This window comes from Oncorhynchus gorbuscha, linkage group LG19 (genome assembly GCF_021184085.1).
Source record: "Oncorhynchus gorbuscha isolate QuinsamMale2020 ecotype Even-year linkage group LG19, OgorEven_v1.0, whole genome shotgun sequence".
In the NCBI taxonomy this organism is placed as follows: Eukaryota; Metazoa; Chordata; class Actinopteri; order Salmoniformes; family Salmonidae; genus Oncorhynchus; species Oncorhynchus gorbuscha.
In genome coordinates, this window is record NC_060191.1 from 4,269,029 (window position 1) to 4,287,993 (window position 18,965).

An 18,965-nucleotide genomic window follows, 5' to 3' on the forward strand; every position below is an offset into this window, starting at 1 on the left:
TTATCTGACTTCCTCATAGTCATGTGGTACAAGGGGTTATATTGGAACCATACTATTGAGTGAAAGGTGTCACTACCTCTTCAGACACATGTATGAACATACATAGCCTACATATATACACAGCATATCTCCCCCACAATTTTGCATAATTACTTAGTGCATTGCTCAAGATTTCCTGAGAATAGTTGCAGCACAAAACCAAAAGTCCAAGGCAGCTTCACCCCTTTACATTGCAATCTCTTATCATGATTATTACACTACGCAGTAGAAAGAATATAGACCAATGTTATTATCAAGAATTGAAGGAACATTAAACAGATATCTTCTCTTACAATCATAAACGATACTGAGTGACGTCATGGAATGGATAAGGAGGTGAAACAAAAAAATTAAAAGCTCTCAATATTTTAGTGCAAATAAATCAGAAACAAGGAAAGTTCTTCTACATAGCGTGGAATGGATAGCACACACAGGTCCAGTCTGCTAGAGCTACATAAGCTTCAGGCTAGAGTTACAGCCCTCATAATTAGTTGTAAATAAAGAACATAACTCACTATCACCTAAAGAGTGACAGACTTTGAAGAAATAGTTGATTATCTGTAAGAAAAGTAGCCTTACACCTGCAATGGGCCACCCAAGATGGTCGCTGGCCTCCTAGAGACAGGCCCCCTAAGGGCCTATCTGTGACTTATACACACAGCTTTGACAGATAACACAATAACATACAGTACATGTTGAATCAACAACACAGTTCTCTCCCTAAGTGCAGTTGATGCTTATCTCTTTAACTGAAAGTGTGAAACAGCTACGGGTGGTGTGACAGTTGTCTTGTGCTCTAAAGAGAGAGAGAAAGGCTCGGTCTGTCTCTTTTCCCCCTCTCTTTTCTGATCCCTTCTTTCTCCCCCGGAGGATGGAATGTGCCAGTATTATTGCAGTACCTTTTCAGGGTGTGATGTGTTGTGCAAAACAAATGCAAAAGGAGGAAGAATAGCCAACAGAGGACCTTTCACCCAACAGGGCACTGGGTGTATGGGTCTTTGTTAGCCGTCACGTTAAGCACAATGCAGTTTTTCTTAAGACTCTAAAGGAAGCAGGTACGAAGCACTTCAACTGTGCCAGAAGGGGACCGAGCCAAGTGGTGTTGCGGGTCACTGTGTCAAACCCAGGGTCAGGTCACTGTGGATACCCTGGGTCGGGTCACTGTGGATACCCTGGGTCGGGTCACTGTGGATACCCTGGGTCGGGTCACTGTGGATACCCTGGATCGGGTCACTGTGGATACCCTGGGTCAGGTCACTGTGGATACCCTGGGTCAGGTCACTGTGGATACCCTGGGTCAGGTCACTGTGGATACCCTGGGTCAGGTCACTGTGGATACCCTGGGTCAGGTCACTGTGGATACCCTGGGTCAGGCCACACACACAGTTTCAACTGGAAAGCCACAATAAATAACAATAAATAAATAAATACCGAGCAATCAAGAGATCAAGGTCTCTCCCTCCTTCCCTTTTGGTCTCTCCTTTTCTCTCGCTCTTTTTGCAATCAACAAAAAACGAGGAGTGCATGATCAGAAGACATTCTAAAGAAGGAAACTTTGGAAAGGAATTGTCCCCTGTCGATGTCAAAAAGTAAACGCTAAAGCAACAAACACACCTCTCATTAACAATCATCCAATGACCCTGCAGATGTAGTCTAGTTTTGGTCAGTCATTTTTCACAGAGCACTAGAGCTCCACAGAGAATCGAACCTATGGAAGCAGTCTCCAACCCTTCTAGCAGTCTGCAGCAGAGAACCGGGCAAATGAAGACAGGTCTTTTAACCAAACCGTGGCTCTAAAATCCCAGGATACCCTTAGAGTCATCCCACTGGTAACAGACATCAATTCAATGTCTATTCCACGTTGGTTTAATGTCATTTCATTGAAATGACGTGGAACCAACAATGATTCAACCAGTGCGTGCCCATCTCAATCTATAGCTCTGGTGCTCCTGTGCTTGATCAAACTGATTGATTAGGAAGAAATAAACTGAAATCTTTGGTATCATCGGTGGCTCATAAAAGGGCATGAAAATCTACTTACAACAGACAGCAAAATAATAAGCCTTATTAAAATATGACTGTTACTGTTAGATAATGTCTTCAAAAGGAAACCTGGTGACTTGTTGCCATTGGCGACTAGCTCCACCAATAACCACTAGAGGGTAGTAGGGTACACCCAAAGTCAAACAGCAGATTCCACACCTACTACTATACTTACCTAACTTAGCAGGCGTAAAACAAACGCCTGAGTGGGTCGGAAGGAACCGGAAGCTACCGGTTTTCAGGCTTTGTGTCTTCTCTGCTTTTCCACTGAAAACCGGATGATTCTGGTTTCTTACTACCCCGCTGAGAGTGCTAGTATAGTGAGATGAAGAGTGATAGGGTTTAGTAGTGCCAGATGGATGTTGTACATACATTGTTTGAACTTCAGTAACATCTGATTGTTATATTACTCTAACAGCACTCTGCTCAAAAATACAGGATTTATTTTCTCTTCTGTTTTACATCTGGACACATAATTTCTCATCTCCTGACTTCAGTTTGCATAGTGAGAGAAAAGAACCCCATATCCCCATCAGCACATCTATGTGCAAAACATTCCCTCAATAAAGCCTTTTTATGTACAGCTAATAAGAATAACCACAGCATGAAATAAAAGAGAAATAATGGAAAATAGAAATAAAAGACAACTGAAATAAAAACAGAGAGCCATGAAACAACAATGACAAATCAGAAACCCGTTTTCCATGATTCTTTCTCTATCGTTTAGTCTCTCTAAGCGCTTTGTAAGAAGGAGGTCCAGTCACCTGAGTGAGATCCCCATCCATACTGTAGGTGCCCCACACACACACACACACACACACACACACACACACACACACACACACACACACACACACACACACACACACACACACACACACACACACACACACACACACACACACACACACACACACACACACACACACACACACACACACACACACACGCACACACATGCACACGCATACACATCCATGCACGCTCTTCTCTTCCTCTCTTCTCACTCGTCTTCCTCATCCTCCTCTGCCTCCTCCTCTGCCTCCTTATCCCATCTTGCATGCTGAAGTGGAGGAGAGTGGCCCCCGCCTGCCTCCTCCCCCTCCACCCCTTTCACCCCCAGCTCCAGGCCTCTCCACAGCAGACCAGGGTAGGGTAACCTGTGAGGCCCTAGGAGGGCTATAGCTTGCTCCCCGTCAGCCTCCTCCTGGAACACCATTTGACCTCCAGCCCCAGCCCCATCTCCCAGGCTAACCATCCCAGCACGGGGGTGGAATGCTGAGGTGTGGGGCTGCAGGGCCAGATTCTCCAGCGGGTCGAGTTGGTCTGGAGAATAACCTCTTCCTCCTCCTCTAACCCTTCTGCCCTCTTCCCCGTGGTCAGCCCCAGGCCCGCGCCTCGGCCGTGCCCGGGTACGGACCTCCAGGCAGCTGAGGCCCTTGCGGTGGCGCTGGAGGTGGTCCTCACGGGCGAAGGCCTTGTGGCAGAGCGGGCACTCGAAGGGGCGTGCCCCACTATGGAGAGACAGGTGGTTCTTCAGGTCGTAGGAATGCAGGAAGCGGGCAGGGCAGTGGGGGCAAGGGTACGGACGCTCCCCTGTGTGTTTACGCATGTGGATCTTCAACTTGTCATTCCTGAGAGAGAAAGGAAAGAGGAGAATGGCTCAGCATCATATGTAGAACAATGCTAGCTCTGTAATCTGTTACAGATAATAGTGTTAAACACACAGGTACATACCTGGTGATAATAGTGTTAAAACACACAGGTACATACCTGGTGATAATAGTGTTAAACACACAGGTACATACCTGGTGATAATAGTGTTAAACACACAGGTACATACCTGGTAAAGCGGACCCCGCAGGTCGAGCACTCGAATGGTTTCTCCCCGGTGTGTGTTCTCATGTGTCTGGGCAGCTTCCCTGCTCCGTGGATGATCTTCTGACAGACAGGACACTGCTGGGGGGTCTGAGACTTCCTCTTCCTACCCCCTCCTCCTGCCCCTGTGGCCACCCCTTGCTCTGCCAGGGGGGCTGAAGTAAAGCTGGGCACCCCACCGTTCCCCACTCCCTCCATCTCCTCCTCGTCTTCTGACAGCCTGTCGTCTGAGAGGGGAAGAGGGGGGTTGGGGGCGAGGAGGCGCTCCTGAGGCCAGTGCACCCCTCCGTTGACTGCTGTACTCCCTCTCCCTGCATCCCTGCCCTGCTTCCACTCCCCGTTCTGTCCCGTGGTGGGGGGGTGTTCATCCTGCTCAGGGCTGGGGGGTCGGGTGGAGGGATGAGAGTGGGCCGCGTCTTGAACAGGTGAGGGGTGTGGAGGAGGAGTGGAGGGGTGATGGTGTGTGTTAATGTTGGGGCGATGAGGGAGTGGCTGGTGGTGCGATGACTCCACCTTGGTGACTCTCCGTCTGTCTATCTTCCTCCGGGAGCCTTTCTTCATCCCCCTCTCCACCCTTCTCTCCCTCTCCGCCTGTACCCTCTCCTCCCCCGTCTCCCACTCTACCTCCCCCGCCGTCTCCCCCAGTATGTCTCTACAGGCATCAACCACACACTGGATCCCCAGTAACTGAGCTCCTCTCAACACATCTCTCATGCCAGAGCTGCGGATGGTCAGGGTGGCCGTGTAGGCAAACTCCAGCAGGGCATCCAGGGCATCGGGCGCGACACAGTCCAGCTGGCACACACTGAACCCTCCTCCTCCTCCCCCCGCCTCGGCCCCTGCCTCGGCCCCCTCCTCCGCTCCAAACAGCCCGCGGAAGTAGAGGCTGACGGCAGCCATGACGGAGCGGTGGGTAGGGTAGCGGGCACCCCGCGAGGTCAGGGTGAGGTCACAGAGTAGCCCCGCCCTGCGCTGGGCGTTGAGGCGGAACAGGATCTCGCTGCTGTGCTCTGGGAAGGGGATCCCAATCAGACCGTCCTCTCCTGGAGACATCGCCACCTGCAGGAGGGAACAATTGGTTAGAATAACACAGACATTGAAGTTCAGGCTGAATCAAAATAATTCGGTGGCCACAGATGGGTTTTTTACATGGAAAAAAAAACAAGAATCAGACAAAGTTTTTTAAACATTTCTTCTGGTGTGGTGAATGTCAAGCAATGACATCAGAACAATATTGTGTATGCTTTTGATATAGATCACATTTCGTGGCTTTGAATACCAGAAAACAAATGCTGACATACCTAGAATACCTCAGTGCATGGACGTGTCCTTTGTCAAGTAAAACTGTGTTCGTTAATGCAGTCACGGTGCAGAGATATTTTGGTTGGTACTGTAGCTTTTCATTACTAACGTGACTTCCACAAAGAGCTCTCCTTCACGTGAGGGACCATATTAAACAAGAGCTTAGTGCCATCCCTCCTTCACGTGAGGGACCATATTAAAACAAGAGCTTAGTGCTATCTCTCCTTCACGTGAGGGACCATATTTAAACAAGAGCTTAGTGCTATCTCTCCTTCACGTGAGGGACCATATTAAACAAGAGTTTAGTGCCATCCCTCCTTCACGTGAGGGACCATATTAAAACAAGAGCTTAGTGCTATCCCTCCTTCACGTGAGGGACCATATTAAACAAGAGCTTAGTGCTATCCCTCCTTCACGTGAGGGACCATATTAAACAAGAGCTTAGTGCTATCCCTTAACGTGAGGGACCATATTAAACAAGAGCTTAGTGCTATCCCTCCTTCACGTGAGGGACCATATTAAACAAGAGCTTAGTGCTATCCCTCCTTCACGTGAGGGACCATATTAAAACAAGAGCTTAGTGCTATCCCTCCTTCACGTGAGGGACCATATTAAACAAGAGCTTAGTGCTATCCCTCCTTCACGTGAGGGACCATATTAAACAAGAGCTTAGTGCTATCCCTTAACGTGAGGGACCATATTAAACAAGAGCTTAGTGCTATCCCTCCTTCACGTGAGGGACCATATTAAACAAGAGCTTAGTGCTATCCCTCCTTCACGTGAGGGACCATATTAAAACAAGAGCTTAGTGCTATCCCTCCTTCACGTGAGGGACCATATTAAACAAGAGCTTAGTGCTATCCCTCCTTCACGTGAGGGACCATATTAAACAAGAGCTTAGTGCCATCCCTCCTTCACGTGAGGGACCATATTAAACAAGAGCTTAGTGCTATCCCTCCTTCAATCACTCCTCCCTTCTCCCTCGAACTACCATCCCCTCAACCCCAGATTACGACATCAGGAAAAAGTGATTTTGGCAGAGGGGGTGGGAAGGGGGGACAACTGGGAGGATCAGAAGGGGTAGAGGAGAAAGGGGTGCCAGAGAGAGAGAGAGAGAAAGGGGTGCCAGAGAGAGAGAGAAAGGGGTGCCAGAGAGAGAGAGAAAGGGGTGCCAGAGAGAGAGAATAATATATATTAATAATATATAATAATATATGCCATTTAGCAGACGCTTTTATCCAAAGCGACTTACAGTCATGTGTGCATACATTCTACGTATGCCAGAGGGGTGCCAGAGAGAGAGAGAGAGAGAGAGAGAGAGAGAGAGAGAGAGAGAGAGAGAGAGAGAGAGAGAGAGAGAGAGAGAGAGAGAGAGAGAGAGAGAGAGAGAGAGAGAGAGAGAGAGAGAGAGAGAGAGAGAGAGAGAGAGAGAGAGAGAGAGAGAGAGAGAGAGAGAGAGAGAGAGAGAGAGTGTGTGTGTGTCAGTGGTTGATAGTATTAGCTCCTTGATTAAAAATAGAGAGAGAGACGAAGGTGAGGAAGAGACAGAAAGAGGAAGGTGAAAGAGAGGAGTCAGACTGTACTGGGGACGACGTCCACACACACACAAGGTGATAGAGCTTTTGCGTATGTCACATTGTCAAAGGAAGATTCAAGTTATATGGATGTATTTCAAGTCAGGATTCTGCTCACTGAGTCTAACCTTAACAGTGTGCGGTGTGGTATTTCCTGAAACAGAACTTTGACTTTAGGAAAGTGAAAACAGAGAAGAGTTCATGTTGGGTAAAACAAGACGTGTTTAGAAGTGTTTATGTGAGGATAACAGAAGCTTGTTCTTCTCCTCCCTTCTTTTGAAGACCTCATCACCCACTCCGTGTCCTCCCTTTCACACATGCCCTCCAGGGGAGGTGTATAATGGAGGAAGAGAGTGAGAGAGTGTGAAACAGAGAGAGCATTTAGGCCTACAGCGGAAGTTTGTGTCTTACTCCATTTTACTAATCCATAGACTACTTTCTAGGTAGGTTACCAGGTCTATAGAAGTCTATATTGTCTATGTATCCATATGATGAGGTTAATTTATAACACCCAAGGGCTCTCCTCTCCTGTTCCCCTGGCTCTCACCTAACCCCCTCTCCTGTTCCACAGTACCACTCACCTGAGCAGACTACATTTTCCACAAACAACAGACTAACTCCCCCCTCCTCCCCCACCTTTGTCTCCCTCCCATAGCAACCACCAACAGCCCCCTAACCATCCTATAATACTGTCCACATAGCACCCTGGAGGGGCTCTCCTCGACGACAGTACATTCTGTTTCACCTGACTAACCTGCTACAAGACACACCCCATTAAATACACACACACACACATTGCGTGTCTCTCTCTTGGCTCCCCGAGTCCCCATTGTTCAGTTTGTGGTCTGTTGATCTTCATGCAATGTCAAAAACACACACACCCCACCCATACAGTCCACACACTAACGTTCATATCATCGCTCTTCAACAGAAACCCCAATCCCACCTGTATCAACAGAACCTTACCCAAACCTTACCCTCCCAACCTCAACCCATCAGCTGTGTCTAAATCCAAACGGCACCCCTACCTTTCCTGCCTGCATGGCTGATAGAGGGACCGTCGACTGGAGGCGATGCTGTGTCTGTGTCATGGCATAAGTGTTTTTGTACTTCAGTCTTCCTCGCTCTTACTTGCTTCTTCCTTCCTATGTTACAGCCTTCTATTCTCCCTCGCTCTCCTTAAACCTTTAACTCTTCAAGTTCAGAGAAGTTGGGGTTACGCGTTCATCCTTGGGGATGTCTACCTCTTTCTCTCTCGCTCGCTCTCTCTCTTCCTGTTTTATGAAAAGAAGGTGCATGGCGGCGGAGAGAGAGATTGAGAGATACCCCTCCCTCTTCTCGCCCACGCGCCCCTCTCTCCAAAATACAGTGGGTCCATTTTCCGAAACGAGCGATCGTAAGTTTCCGAAATACATAACTTCCTGGCCTGCCCCTCCCCGACCACAGATCTGACCTCTGACCTTGGCTGATGGACAGGTAGGAGGGATGTTTGTCCATCTGTCTAGACAGGTGGGGGGAACTTGGGTACAATAGTCTAACGTGGCTTCTTCTTCTCAAAGAAGAAGAAGAAAGAGAAAGGAAGCCGTGCTGGGCTATTGAGATGCAGCCCGTGGTCTCATCCTTCAGCCACCAGCCACTTATGCACAGAATTAAGGATCTCTATGTACCTACATTACTGATGAGGGACCTTGAAAGAAGCTCAAAAATACCCTACAACATTGTCAAATATGTGCAAATTTAGCCAAGTCAGCCAACATCAACATTGTTAAAGTAGAAGTAACGTAAGAACCAAAATTATATTGGTGCTGTGAGTCATAATAGACCCAGCCACAGACATCAAGGTAGGTATTAGATGAACCAACCAACATGCCATATTACAGATGGTCTGTGATGATGATAAAGTCACATTAGAACAATCTATAAGGCAACTTTGACTGACTCTGTGAAGTCTTCTCCAAATGAAAGCTTGTTCACTAAAACAACTCTTAACATGTAACATTCTCACCGCTGACATGGGTCTGTGCCACCACCGCTCTCAGAGCAGGTAGGAAGTGATTTCAGGGAGATTTGTTCGCGGTGTCTCCTACACTCGTAAGCATCTAAAACAACGCCCTGGAAAAAGCTGTAGACGAGGAGGACATCGACGGTGCTGCCAGAAAGGTCTAAATCCCCACCGAAAACACTGTGTGTGTGTGTGTGTGTGTGTGTGTGTGTGTGTGTGTGTGTGTGTGTGTGTGTGTGTGTGTGTGTGTGTGTGTGTGTGTGTGTGTGTGTGTGTGTGTGAACCTGTCATGAGGCACAAAACAATAAGATGAGATGAGGTTTTGTTAATGTTAACAGAATCCCCCTCCTAGAAATCAGAGGAGATAAAAAGAGAGATTAAGTGAACAGAGAAAAAGAGGGGGAGTGAGAGATAAAGATATGAAGAGCAATACTAGTGTTTAGTTTCCGGCGTAAAATAAAAAAAGGGGTGGTTTTTGATTCCTCAGAAGGGGGAGTGTTGTTCTGAAGGGTGTACGTGTTGTTCAGAAGGGGGATGTAAGTGTTGTTCAGAAGGGGGATGTAAGTGTTGTTCTGAAGGGTGTACGTGTTGTTCAGAAGGGTATACGTGTTGTTCTGAAGGGTGTACGTGTTGTTCAGAAGGGGGATGTAAGTGTTGTTCAGAAGGGGGATGTAAGTGTTGTTCAGAAGGGTGTACGTGTTGTTCAGAAGGGTGTACGTGTTGTTCAGAAGGGTATAAGTGTTGTTCAGAAGGGTATACGTGTTGTTCAGAAGGGTGTACGTGTTGTTCAGAAGGGTGTACGTGTTGTTCAGAAGGGTGTACGTGTTGTTCAGAAGGGTATACGTGTTGTTCAGAAGGGTGTACGTGTTGTTCAGAAGGGTGTACGTGTTGTTCAGAAGGGTATACGTGTTGTTCAGAAGGGTGTACGTGTTGTTCAGAAGGGTGTACGTGTTGTTCAGAAGGGTATATGTGTTGTTCGGAAAAAGGGAAAAGATTCCTGTTAATCGAATTGTGAGTCACTTAAACGAGACACCCTGAAACACACACACACACACACACACACCACACACACACACACACACACACCACACACACACACACACACACAAAGTAGGAATGGTCTTTGTTTGACGGCAAGACATTTTCTCTTTCTCTGCCTTCTCTCTTTCTCCCCTCGTCCCCTGTCCTTTCTCTGCCTTCTCTCTTTCTCCCCTCGTCCCCTGTCCTTTCTCTGCCTTCTCTCTTTCTCCCCTCGTCCCCTGTCCTTTCTCTGCCTTCTCTCTTTCTCCCCTCGTCCCCTGTCCTTTCTCTGCCTTCTCTCTTTCTCCCTCGTCCCCTGTCCTTTCTCTGCCTTCGCTTTTTCTCCCTCGTCCCCTGTCCTTTCTCTGCCTTCGCTTTCTCCCTCGTCCCCTGTCCTTTCTCTGCCTTCTCTCTTTCTCCCCTCGTCCCCTGTCCTTTCTCTGCCTTCTCTCTTTCTCCCCTCGTTCCCTGTCCTTTCTCTGCCTTCTCTCTTTCTCCCCTCGTCCCCTGTCCTTTCTCTGCCTTTCGCTTTCTCCCCGTCCCCTGTCCTTTCTCTGCCTCTCTCTTTCTCCCTCGTCCCCTGTCCTTTTCTCTGCCTTCGCTCTTTCTCCCTCGTCCCCTGTCCTTTCTCTGCCTTCGCTTTTCTCCCCTCGTCCCCTGTCCTTTCTCTGCCTTCTCTCTTTCTCCCCTCGTCCCCTGTCCTTTTCTCTGCCTTCTGCCTTCTTTCTCCCCTCGTCCCCTGTCCTTTCTCTGCCTTCTCTTTCTCTCCCTCGTCCCCTGTCCTTTCTCTGCCTTCTCTCTCTTTCTCCCCTCGTCCCCTGTCCTTTCTCTGCCTCTCTTTCTCCCCTCGTCCCCTGTCCTTTCTCTGCCTTCTCTCTTTCTCCCCTCGTCCCCTGTCCTTTCTCTGCCTTTCTCTTTCTCCTCCCTCGTCCCCTGTCCTTTCTCTGCCTTCTCTTTCTCCCTCGTCCCCTGTCCTTTCTCTGCCTTCTCTCTTTCTCCCTCGTCCCCTGTCCTTTCTCTGCCTCTCTCTTTCTCCCTCGTCCCCTGTCCTTTCTCTGCCTTCTCTCTTTCTCCCTCGTCCCCCTGTCCTTTCTCTGCCTTCTCTCTTTCTCCCCTCGTCCCCTGTCCTTTCTCTGCCTCTCTCTTTCTCCCTCGTCCCCTGTCCTTTCTCTGCCTTCTCTCTTTTCTCCCTCGTCCCCTGTCCTTTCTCTGCCTTCTCTCTTTCTCCCTCGTCCCCTGTCCTTTCTCTGCCTTCTCTCTTTCTCCCCTCGTCCCCTGTCCTTTCTCTGCCTTCTCTCTTTCTCCCTCGTCCCCTGTCCTTTCTCTGCCTTCTCTCTTTCTCCCTCGTCCCCTGTCCCTTTCTCTGCCTTCTCTCTTTCTCCCCTCGTCCCCTGTCCTTTCTCTGCCTCTCTCTTTCTCCTCGTCCCCTGTCCTTTCTCTGCCTTCGCTTCTTTCTCCCCTCGTCCCCTGTCCTTTCTCTGCCTTTCTCTTTCTCCCCTCGTCCCCTGTCCTTTCTCTGCCTTCTCTCTTTCTCCCTCGTCCCCTGTCCTTTCTCTGCCTTCTCTCTTTCTCCCCTCGTCCCCTGTCCTTTCTCTGCCTTCTCTCTTTCTCCCCTCGTCCCCTGTCCTTTCTCTGCCTTCTCTCTTTCTCCCCTCGTCCCCTGTCCTTTCTCTGCCTTCTCTCTTTCTCCCCTCGTCCCCTGTCCTTTCTCTGCCTTCTCTCTTTCTCCCTCGTCCCTGTCCTTTCCTGCCTTCTCTCTTTCTCCCTCGTCCCCTGTCCTTTCTCTGCCTTCTCTCTTTCTCCCTCGTCCCCTGTCCTTTCTCTGCCTTCTCTCTTTCTCCCCTCGTCCCCTGTCCTTTCTCTGCCTTCTCTCTTTCTCCCTCGTCCCCTGTCCTTTCTCTGCCTTCTCTCTTTCTCCTCCCTGTCCTTTTCTCTGCCTCTTTCTCCCTCCCCTTCCTTTCTCTTTCTCTTTCTCCCTCGTCCCCTGTCCTTTCTCTGCCTTTCTCTTTCTCCCCTCGTCCCCTGTCCTTTCTCTGCCTTCTCTCTTTCTCCTCGTCCCCTGTCCTTTCTCTGCCTTCTCTCTTTCTCCCTCGTCCCTGTCACACCCACTGTCCACTTTCACACACTTCTCTCTTTTCTCCCTCGTCCCCTGTCCTTTCTCTGCCTTCTCTCTTTCTCCCTTCCCCTGTCCCCTGACGGCTCGTCCCCTGACTTCTCTTTCTCCCCTCGTCCCCTGTCCTTTCTCTGCCTTCTCCTTTCTCCCCTCGTCCCCTGTCCTTTTCTCTCTCTCTTTCTCCCCCTCTGTCCCCTGTCCTTTCTCTGCCTTCTCTCTGCCTTCTCCTTTCTCCCCTCGTCCCCTGTCCTTTCTCTGCCTTCTCTCTTTCTCCCCTCGTCCCCTGTCCTTTCTCTGCCTTCTCTCTTTCTCCCCTCGTCCCCTGTCCTTTCTCTGCGTCCCTGTCCTTTCTCTTCTCTCTCTTCTCCCCTGTCCCTCTGCCTTCTCTCTTTCTCCCCCCCTGTCCTTTCTCTGCCTTCTCTCTTTCTCCCCTCTGTCCCCTGTCCTTTCCCCTCTGTCCCTCTCTCTTTCTCCCCTCGTCCCCTGTCCTTTCTCTGCCTTCTCTCTTTCTCCCCTCGTCCCCTGTCTTTCTCCCCTCGTCCTCTGTCCTTTCTCTCCTTTCCCTGTCCTTTCTCTGCCTTCTCTCTTTCTCCCCTCGTCCCCTGTCCTTTCTCTGCCTTCTCTCTTTCTCCCCTCGTCCCCTGTCCCTGTCCTTTCTCTGTCCTTTCTCTGCCTTCTCTCTTTCTCCCTCGTCCCCTGTCCTTTCTCTGCCTTCTCTCTTTCTCCCCTCGTCCCCTGTCCTTTCTCTGCCTTCTCTCTTTCTCCCCTCCTCCCCTGTCCTTTCTCTGCCTGTCCCCCTTTCCTCTGCCTTCTCTCTTTCTCCCCTCGTCCCCTGTCCTTTCTCTGCCTTCTCTCTTTCTCCCCCCCCCTGTCTCTGCCTTTCTCTCTTTCTCCCCTTTCTCTGTCCTTTCTCTCTTTCTCCTGTCCTCTCTGTCCCCTGTCCTTTCTCTGTCCCCTGTCCTTTCTCTTCTCTCTTTCTCCCCTCGTCCCCTGTCCTTTCTCTGTCCTTTCTCCCCTCGTCCCCTGTCCTTTTTCTTCTCTCCTCCCTCGTCCCCTGTCCTTTCTCTGCCTTCTCTCTTTCTCCCCTCGTCCCCTGTCCTTTCTCTGCCTTCTCTCTTTCTCCCCTCGTCCCCTGTCCTTTCTCTGCCTTCTCTCTTTCTCCCCGTCCCCTGTCCCCCTGTCCTTTCTTTCTCCCCTCGTCCCCTGTCCTTTCTCTCTCTTTCTTTCCCCTGTCCTTTCTCTGCCTTCGTCTTTCTCCCCTGTCCTGTCCTTTCTCTGCCTTCTCTCTTTCTCCCCTCGTCCCCTGTCCTTTCTCTGTCCTTTTCCCCTCGTCTGTCCTTTCTCTGCCTTCTCTCTTTCTCCCCCGTCCCCTGTCCTTTCTCTGCCTTCTGTCTTTTTCCCTCGTCCCCTGTCCTTTCTCCTGCCTTTCTTTCTCCCTCGTCCCCTGTCCTTTCTCTGCCTTTCTCTTTCTCGTCCCCTGTCCTTTCTCTGCCTTCTCTCCCTCCCCTCGTCCCCTGTTCTCTGCCTCCCTCGTCCCCTGTCCTTTTTCTGCCCCTCTTTCTCCCCTGTCCTTTCTCTTCTCTTTCTCTGTCCTTTCTCTGCCTTTCTCCCCCCCCGTCCCCTCTTTCTCCCTCGTCCCCTGTCCTTTCTCTGCCTTCTCTCTTTCTCCCCTGTCCCCTGTCTTCTCTCTTTCTCCCCTCGTCCCCCTGTCCTTTTTCTCTGTCCTTTCTCTCTTTCTCTTTCCCCTCGTCCCCTGTCCTTTCTCTGCCTTCTTTCTCTTTCTCCCCTCGTCCCCTGTCCTTTCTCTGCCTTCTCTCTTTCTCCCCTCGTCCCCTGTCCTTTCTCTGCCTTCTCTCTTTTTCCCCTCGTCCCCTGTCCTTTCTCTGCCTTCTCTCTTTCTTCTCCCCTGTCCCTCTGCCTTCTCTCTTTCTCCCCTCGTCTGTCCTTTCTCTGCCTTCTCTCTTTTTCGTCCCCTGTCCTTTCTCTGTCCCTCTGTTCCCTCGTCCCCTGTCCTTTCTCTGCCTTCTCTTTCTCTCCCTTCTGTCCTTTCTCTGTCCCCTGTCCCCTGTCCTTTCTCTGCCTGCTCTTTCTCCCTCGTCCCCTGTCCTTTCTCTGCCTTCTCTCTTTCTCCCCTCCCCTGTCCTTTCTCTGCCTTCTCTCTTTCTCCCTCGTCCCCTGTCCTTTCTCTGCCTTCTCTCTTTCTCCCTCGTCCCCTGTCCTTTCTCTGCCTTTCTCTTTCTTTCTGTCCTTTCCCTCTCTCTTTCTCCCCCCCTGTCCTTTCTCTGCCTTCTCTCTTTCTCCCCTCGTCCCCTGTCCTTTCTCTGCCTTCTCTCTTTCTCCCCTCGTCCCCTGTCCTTTCTCTGCCTTCTCTCTTTCTCCCCTCGTCCCCTGTCCTTTCTCTGCCTTCTCTCTTTCTCCCTCGTCCCCTGTCCTTTCTCTGCCTTCTCTCTTTCTCCCCTCGTCCCCTGTCCTTTCTCTGCCTTCTCTCTTTCTCCCCTCGTCCCCTGTCCTTTCTCTGCCTTTTTTCTCTTTCTCCCCTCGTCCCCTGTCCTTTCTCTGCCTTCTCTCTTTCTCCCCTCGTCCCCTGTCCTTTCTTTCTGCCTTCTCTCTCTTTCTCCCCTCGTCCCCTGTCCTTTCTCTGCCTTCTCTCTTTCTCCCCTCGTCCCCTGTCCTTTCTCTGCCTTCTCTCTTTCTCCTCGTCCCCTCTGCCTTTCTCTTTCTCCCCTCGTCCCCTGTCCTTTCTCTGCCTTCTCTCTTTCTCCCTCGTCCCCTGTCCTTTCTCTGCCTTCTCTCTTTCTCCCCTCGTCCCCTGTCCTTTCTCTGCCTTCTCTCTTTCTCCCTCGTCCCCTGTCCTTTCTCTGCCTTCTCTCTTTCTCCCCTCGTCCCCTGTCCTTTCTCTGCCTTCTCTCCCTCTCTGCCTTCTCTCTTTCTCCCCTCGTCCCCTGTCCTTTTTCTCTGCCTTCTCTCTTTCTCCCCTCATCCCCTGCCTTCTTTTTCGTCCTGTCCCTCTGCCTTCTCTCTTTCTCCCCTCGTCCCCTGTCCTTTCTCTGCTTTCTCTGCCTTTCTCTCCCTCGTCCCTGTCCTTTTCTCTGCCTTCTTTCTCCCTGCTCTCTCTTAGTCACCCTGTTTCTAGTTTCTAGTTGTTCAGCAGCCCCTGTTCTAACAGTCAGGGACAGCCATCTCTCAGGGACAGCCATCTCTGGCTGATCCCTCTTTAACTACCATATAGCACTATAGATTACACAGCCACCCAAAGATACACTGACATGTGTTTAATCAACACATACAAATCATTTGAAACACAGCTCCTTTTCCCACAAGAATGGAAGTAAAAACGGAGAAAAAACAACCAAGTGGAAAGTATGTGGAAAAACCTGTCGTCAGACTGTTATGTTGAAGAAAACATAACGGCACACCACTTTACAAAACACTTTGTGGAAATGTCAAAGACATTAGGAAGCAGTGATACAAACAAATGTGACAAATGAATATAATAGTAACTAAAACCCATATTAAGAATTATTGTTGAAATATGCTCTACAATTGGTATAAACTGTAGGCTATGTTACAGTGAAAGACTCACTCCTCATGCTTCAAGTGAATTAAAACCAACAAAATAAACTCAAATGGAGCCAGTTAAAACCTGTTTATGTAGTAAATAAGTTAATTTTATTTTCAAAAAATAAAACACTTCTTCATCCCCTTTTCTTTAATGATTGGTGGCCAACTTATCTCTCCGTTTCCGAGCGGATTCTCAACTCCCACTCCTCTGTCGACAGTTGACTACCTTTCCTCCCCCTCCGACAATATGGCTTCCTCTTCCCTCGCCTTCGTCACGTACGTCACCCACTCTCTAAAAGCTCTTAGAATGGTTCACTGCCCCATTCAAACTCAGCATGTATTGGAGAAATATACATATTTCTGGACAGGAAATAACAACACTTTAAATGGGGTCCTGATAGAATGAATAAGTAAAAAACAATTGGACCATCAAAATAATGATGAAACATATTGTCCTTTTGACTGCAACTTGAACGGAGTTCACCAAGTGAGAGATCAGTAGTAGTTGACACAAACAAGACATTAGACTGTTATTACACTGGTGCTTATTCTCCCTTACAGCCTGTAACGTCTCCCAATCCACACCAGTTATATCAGCTCTGCTCTGAACGGCCCAGGGGGGAAATATGACTTCACAGAAATGTGTTTCAATTCATTCTGATGTCAGACGCTTTCCGTGTGTGTTCATTCATAATATGTTCAAACTTCTAATGCTCTAATGTATTTCACATCCACGTTTCACAGGCCCTAACAATCCACAGCTTACCAGAAAGACTGTACAAATGTCACATGCAATGGAAGTTTACAAAATATAGCTACTTCTTCATTTAGTTTCATTTAGTTTAGTTCATAATTGTTTTTCCAGGGAGGCTTAAATACATTTCTACAAAGAAAACAAGGAAACAACATTTTTGGAAATAATTACACAATGTACGAACATAAACTCAATAAAGGATATTTGTAAACAACATTTGTAACCCTGAAAATGTATTTAAATTGTGTGTGATAAAATATATATATTTTTTGTTCTGATACAATAAAACGATTTATGAATTTCTTAATATGTAATAAAGATTATTATGCAAAGCTTACAAGAGGGGTTGGTGGCAGTGAAATGTATTATTCCATGATGCCTTAACGAACACACACAGATGTGTCATTACATACAACATGAAAAATACTCATGGGAGGATAACATACTATAGGTCCATCAGAACGACACACAAACCTAAATAAACGAGAACTCGATTAAACCAAGAATAATTCTAAATATGTATCATTTACATGAGACAACCAGAACAGCACAGGTGGAACCAAACAACTACTGTTCCCAAACAACTACTGTTCCCAAACAACTACTGTTCCCAAACAACTACTGTTCCCAAACAACTACTGTTCCCAAACAACTACTGTTCCCAAACAACTACTGTTCCCAAACAACTACTGTTCCCAAACAAAACACAACACAGCAAGGCCTGAGAGAAGGAGATTAGGAGTCACGTTTCTCTGCTCATACCGTTTCTCCTCCTCCACGTGCTCCTCTGGCTCCACGTGCTCCTCTGGCTCTCAGTGCTCCTCTGGCTCTCAGTGCTCCTCTGGCTCTCAGTGCTCCTCTGGCTCTCAGTGCTCCTCTGGCTCTCAGTGCTCCTCTGGCTCTCAGTGCTCCTCTGGCTCTCAGTGCTCCTCTGGCTCTCAGTGCTCCTCTGGCTCTCAGTGCTCCTCTGGCTCTCAGTGCTCCTCTGGCTCTCAGTGCTCCTCTGGCTCTCAGTGCTCCTCTGGCTCTCAGTGCTCCTCTGGCTCTCAGTGCTCCTCTGGCTCTCAGTGCTCCTCTGGCTCTCAGTGCTCCTCTGGCTCTCAGTGCTCCTCTGGCTCTCAGTGCTCCTCTGGCTCTCAGTGCTCCTCTGGCTCTCAGTGCTCCTCTGGCTCTCAGTGCTCCTCTGGCTCTCAGTGCTCCTCTGGCTCTCAGTGCTCCTCTGGCTCTCAGTGCTCCTCTGGCTCTCAGTGCTCCTCTGGCTCTCAGTGCTCCTCTGGCTCTCAGTGCTCCTCTGGCTCTCAGTGCTTCTCTATCTCCTTCTCTCATTCTCCTTCTCTCACACACTCGTTTAAGCCTCTCTCCCCCTCTTAAACATAGGAGGCTGGGAGAGAGGTGTTGGTTTAGGTGCATCTTCTCAGAGGAGGGGTGAAAGAGGTAAAAGAGGGGATGATGAGAAGAGTTCCTGCCCACACAGAACCTTATTCAGCCCAACACAAGTTGGCAACACTATGTACCTCCTGTATGTAATGAACTATGAATACTATGAAATCCCCCCTTTAAGATTTAGATGCACTATTGTAAAGTGGCTGTTCCACTGGATGTCATGAGGTGAATGCACCAATTTGTAAGTCGCTCTGGATAAGAGTGTCTGCTAAATGACTTAAATGTAAATTTACAGGCATTTATAAAGCAGCTATAAAGCATTCGCAACATGTCATGAAGGCTTGTTGCAAGTATGAATTGTTATTAAATGTGAGACACATCCCCATTCTCCATCTCTTCCTCCATCATCATCTTCATCATTTACAGTATATCTTGACCCTGCACCGTTTCTGAAGTACAATAAAACCCAGACCCTCTCTACTCCCTCCACTGATAACTCTCCCTGAAACGGCTATTTGCATCTTACAAAGAGATATAAAAACAGACCTAGCCAGAGAGAATTTGAATCTTCATTTGAATTCGTTAAAAGGCTGGATAACGAGAATAAAGACAACATTATGGTAATTACGGGTACATCCATTTCCTCCAAGACGTGGCTAAAGCAATTCTATAAAGATGAAAACTATGTGATTATATAGGGAATAATAATTGCACTCAACCATGCAATAAAGGTCTGCCAGGATGGAGGACATTCTTAATAGTGGCAAAAACACACAAATCATATCCAGGAAAAGGTTCCAATCTTACGATCCTTTTGTACCTGCATCCAGTCCCTCTGCTTAGCTAAACTGGGGCAGTGTGTGTGTGTGTGTGTGTGTGTGTGTGTGTGTGTGTGTGTGTGTGTGTGTGTGTGTGTGTGTGTGTGTGTGTGTGTGTGTGTGTGTGTGTGTGTGTGTGTGTGTGTGTGTGTGTGTGTGTGTGTGTGTGTGTGTGTGTGCGTTGAGGTCTTAGTTCCAAGAACACATTACATTATTCATTTGACTGGCAGAGCAGTACAGAGCGGAGGCCCTTAACCCAGCCCTCCCACCACACCGAGGACATTTTGCATGTTATCCCAATTTACCGATGGGAATCAAGGGTTTTATTCAGGAGGGACGAACGGTACAGAACCTTCACATAGAAACGTATTGTATAGAGCAGACACGCCTCTCTGCCAAAAACAGGAGTGAGGAGAGAAGAGGGAGAAAAAAAGAGAGAGAAATGTGAGGTTGGAAAGAGGAAAGGGGGTCTGAGATT

At 48.7% G+C, this 18,965-nt stretch overlaps 1 protein-coding gene across 3 annotated transcripts in view; it reads right to left on the bottom strand.

Moving 5' to 3' along the window:
- Nucleotides 1–2,999: 2,999 nt before the first annotated feature.
- Nucleotides 3,000–18,965, bottom strand: part of LOC124005817 (zinc finger and BTB domain-containing protein 7B-like) — a 33,093-nt gene continuing 17,127 nt past the window's right edge. For 2 of the 3 annotated variants that reach the window (XM_046315389.1, XM_046315388.1), the window contains exons 3-4: nt 3,926–5,019; nt 3,000–3,716 (exon numbers count right to left, since the gene is read on the bottom strand). In XM_046315389.1, coding sequence (XP_046171345.1) covers nt 3,086–3,716; nt 3,926–5,013 — 1,719 coding nt within the window. In that variant the 5' untranslated portion in view covers nt 5,014–5,019 and the 3' untranslated portion in view covers nt 3,000–3,085. Of the gene's footprint in view, nt 3,717–3,925; nt 5,020–7,864; nt 8,078–18,965 lie in introns of those variants that run through there. The other variant, XM_046315387.1, reaches the window with a different exon arrangement.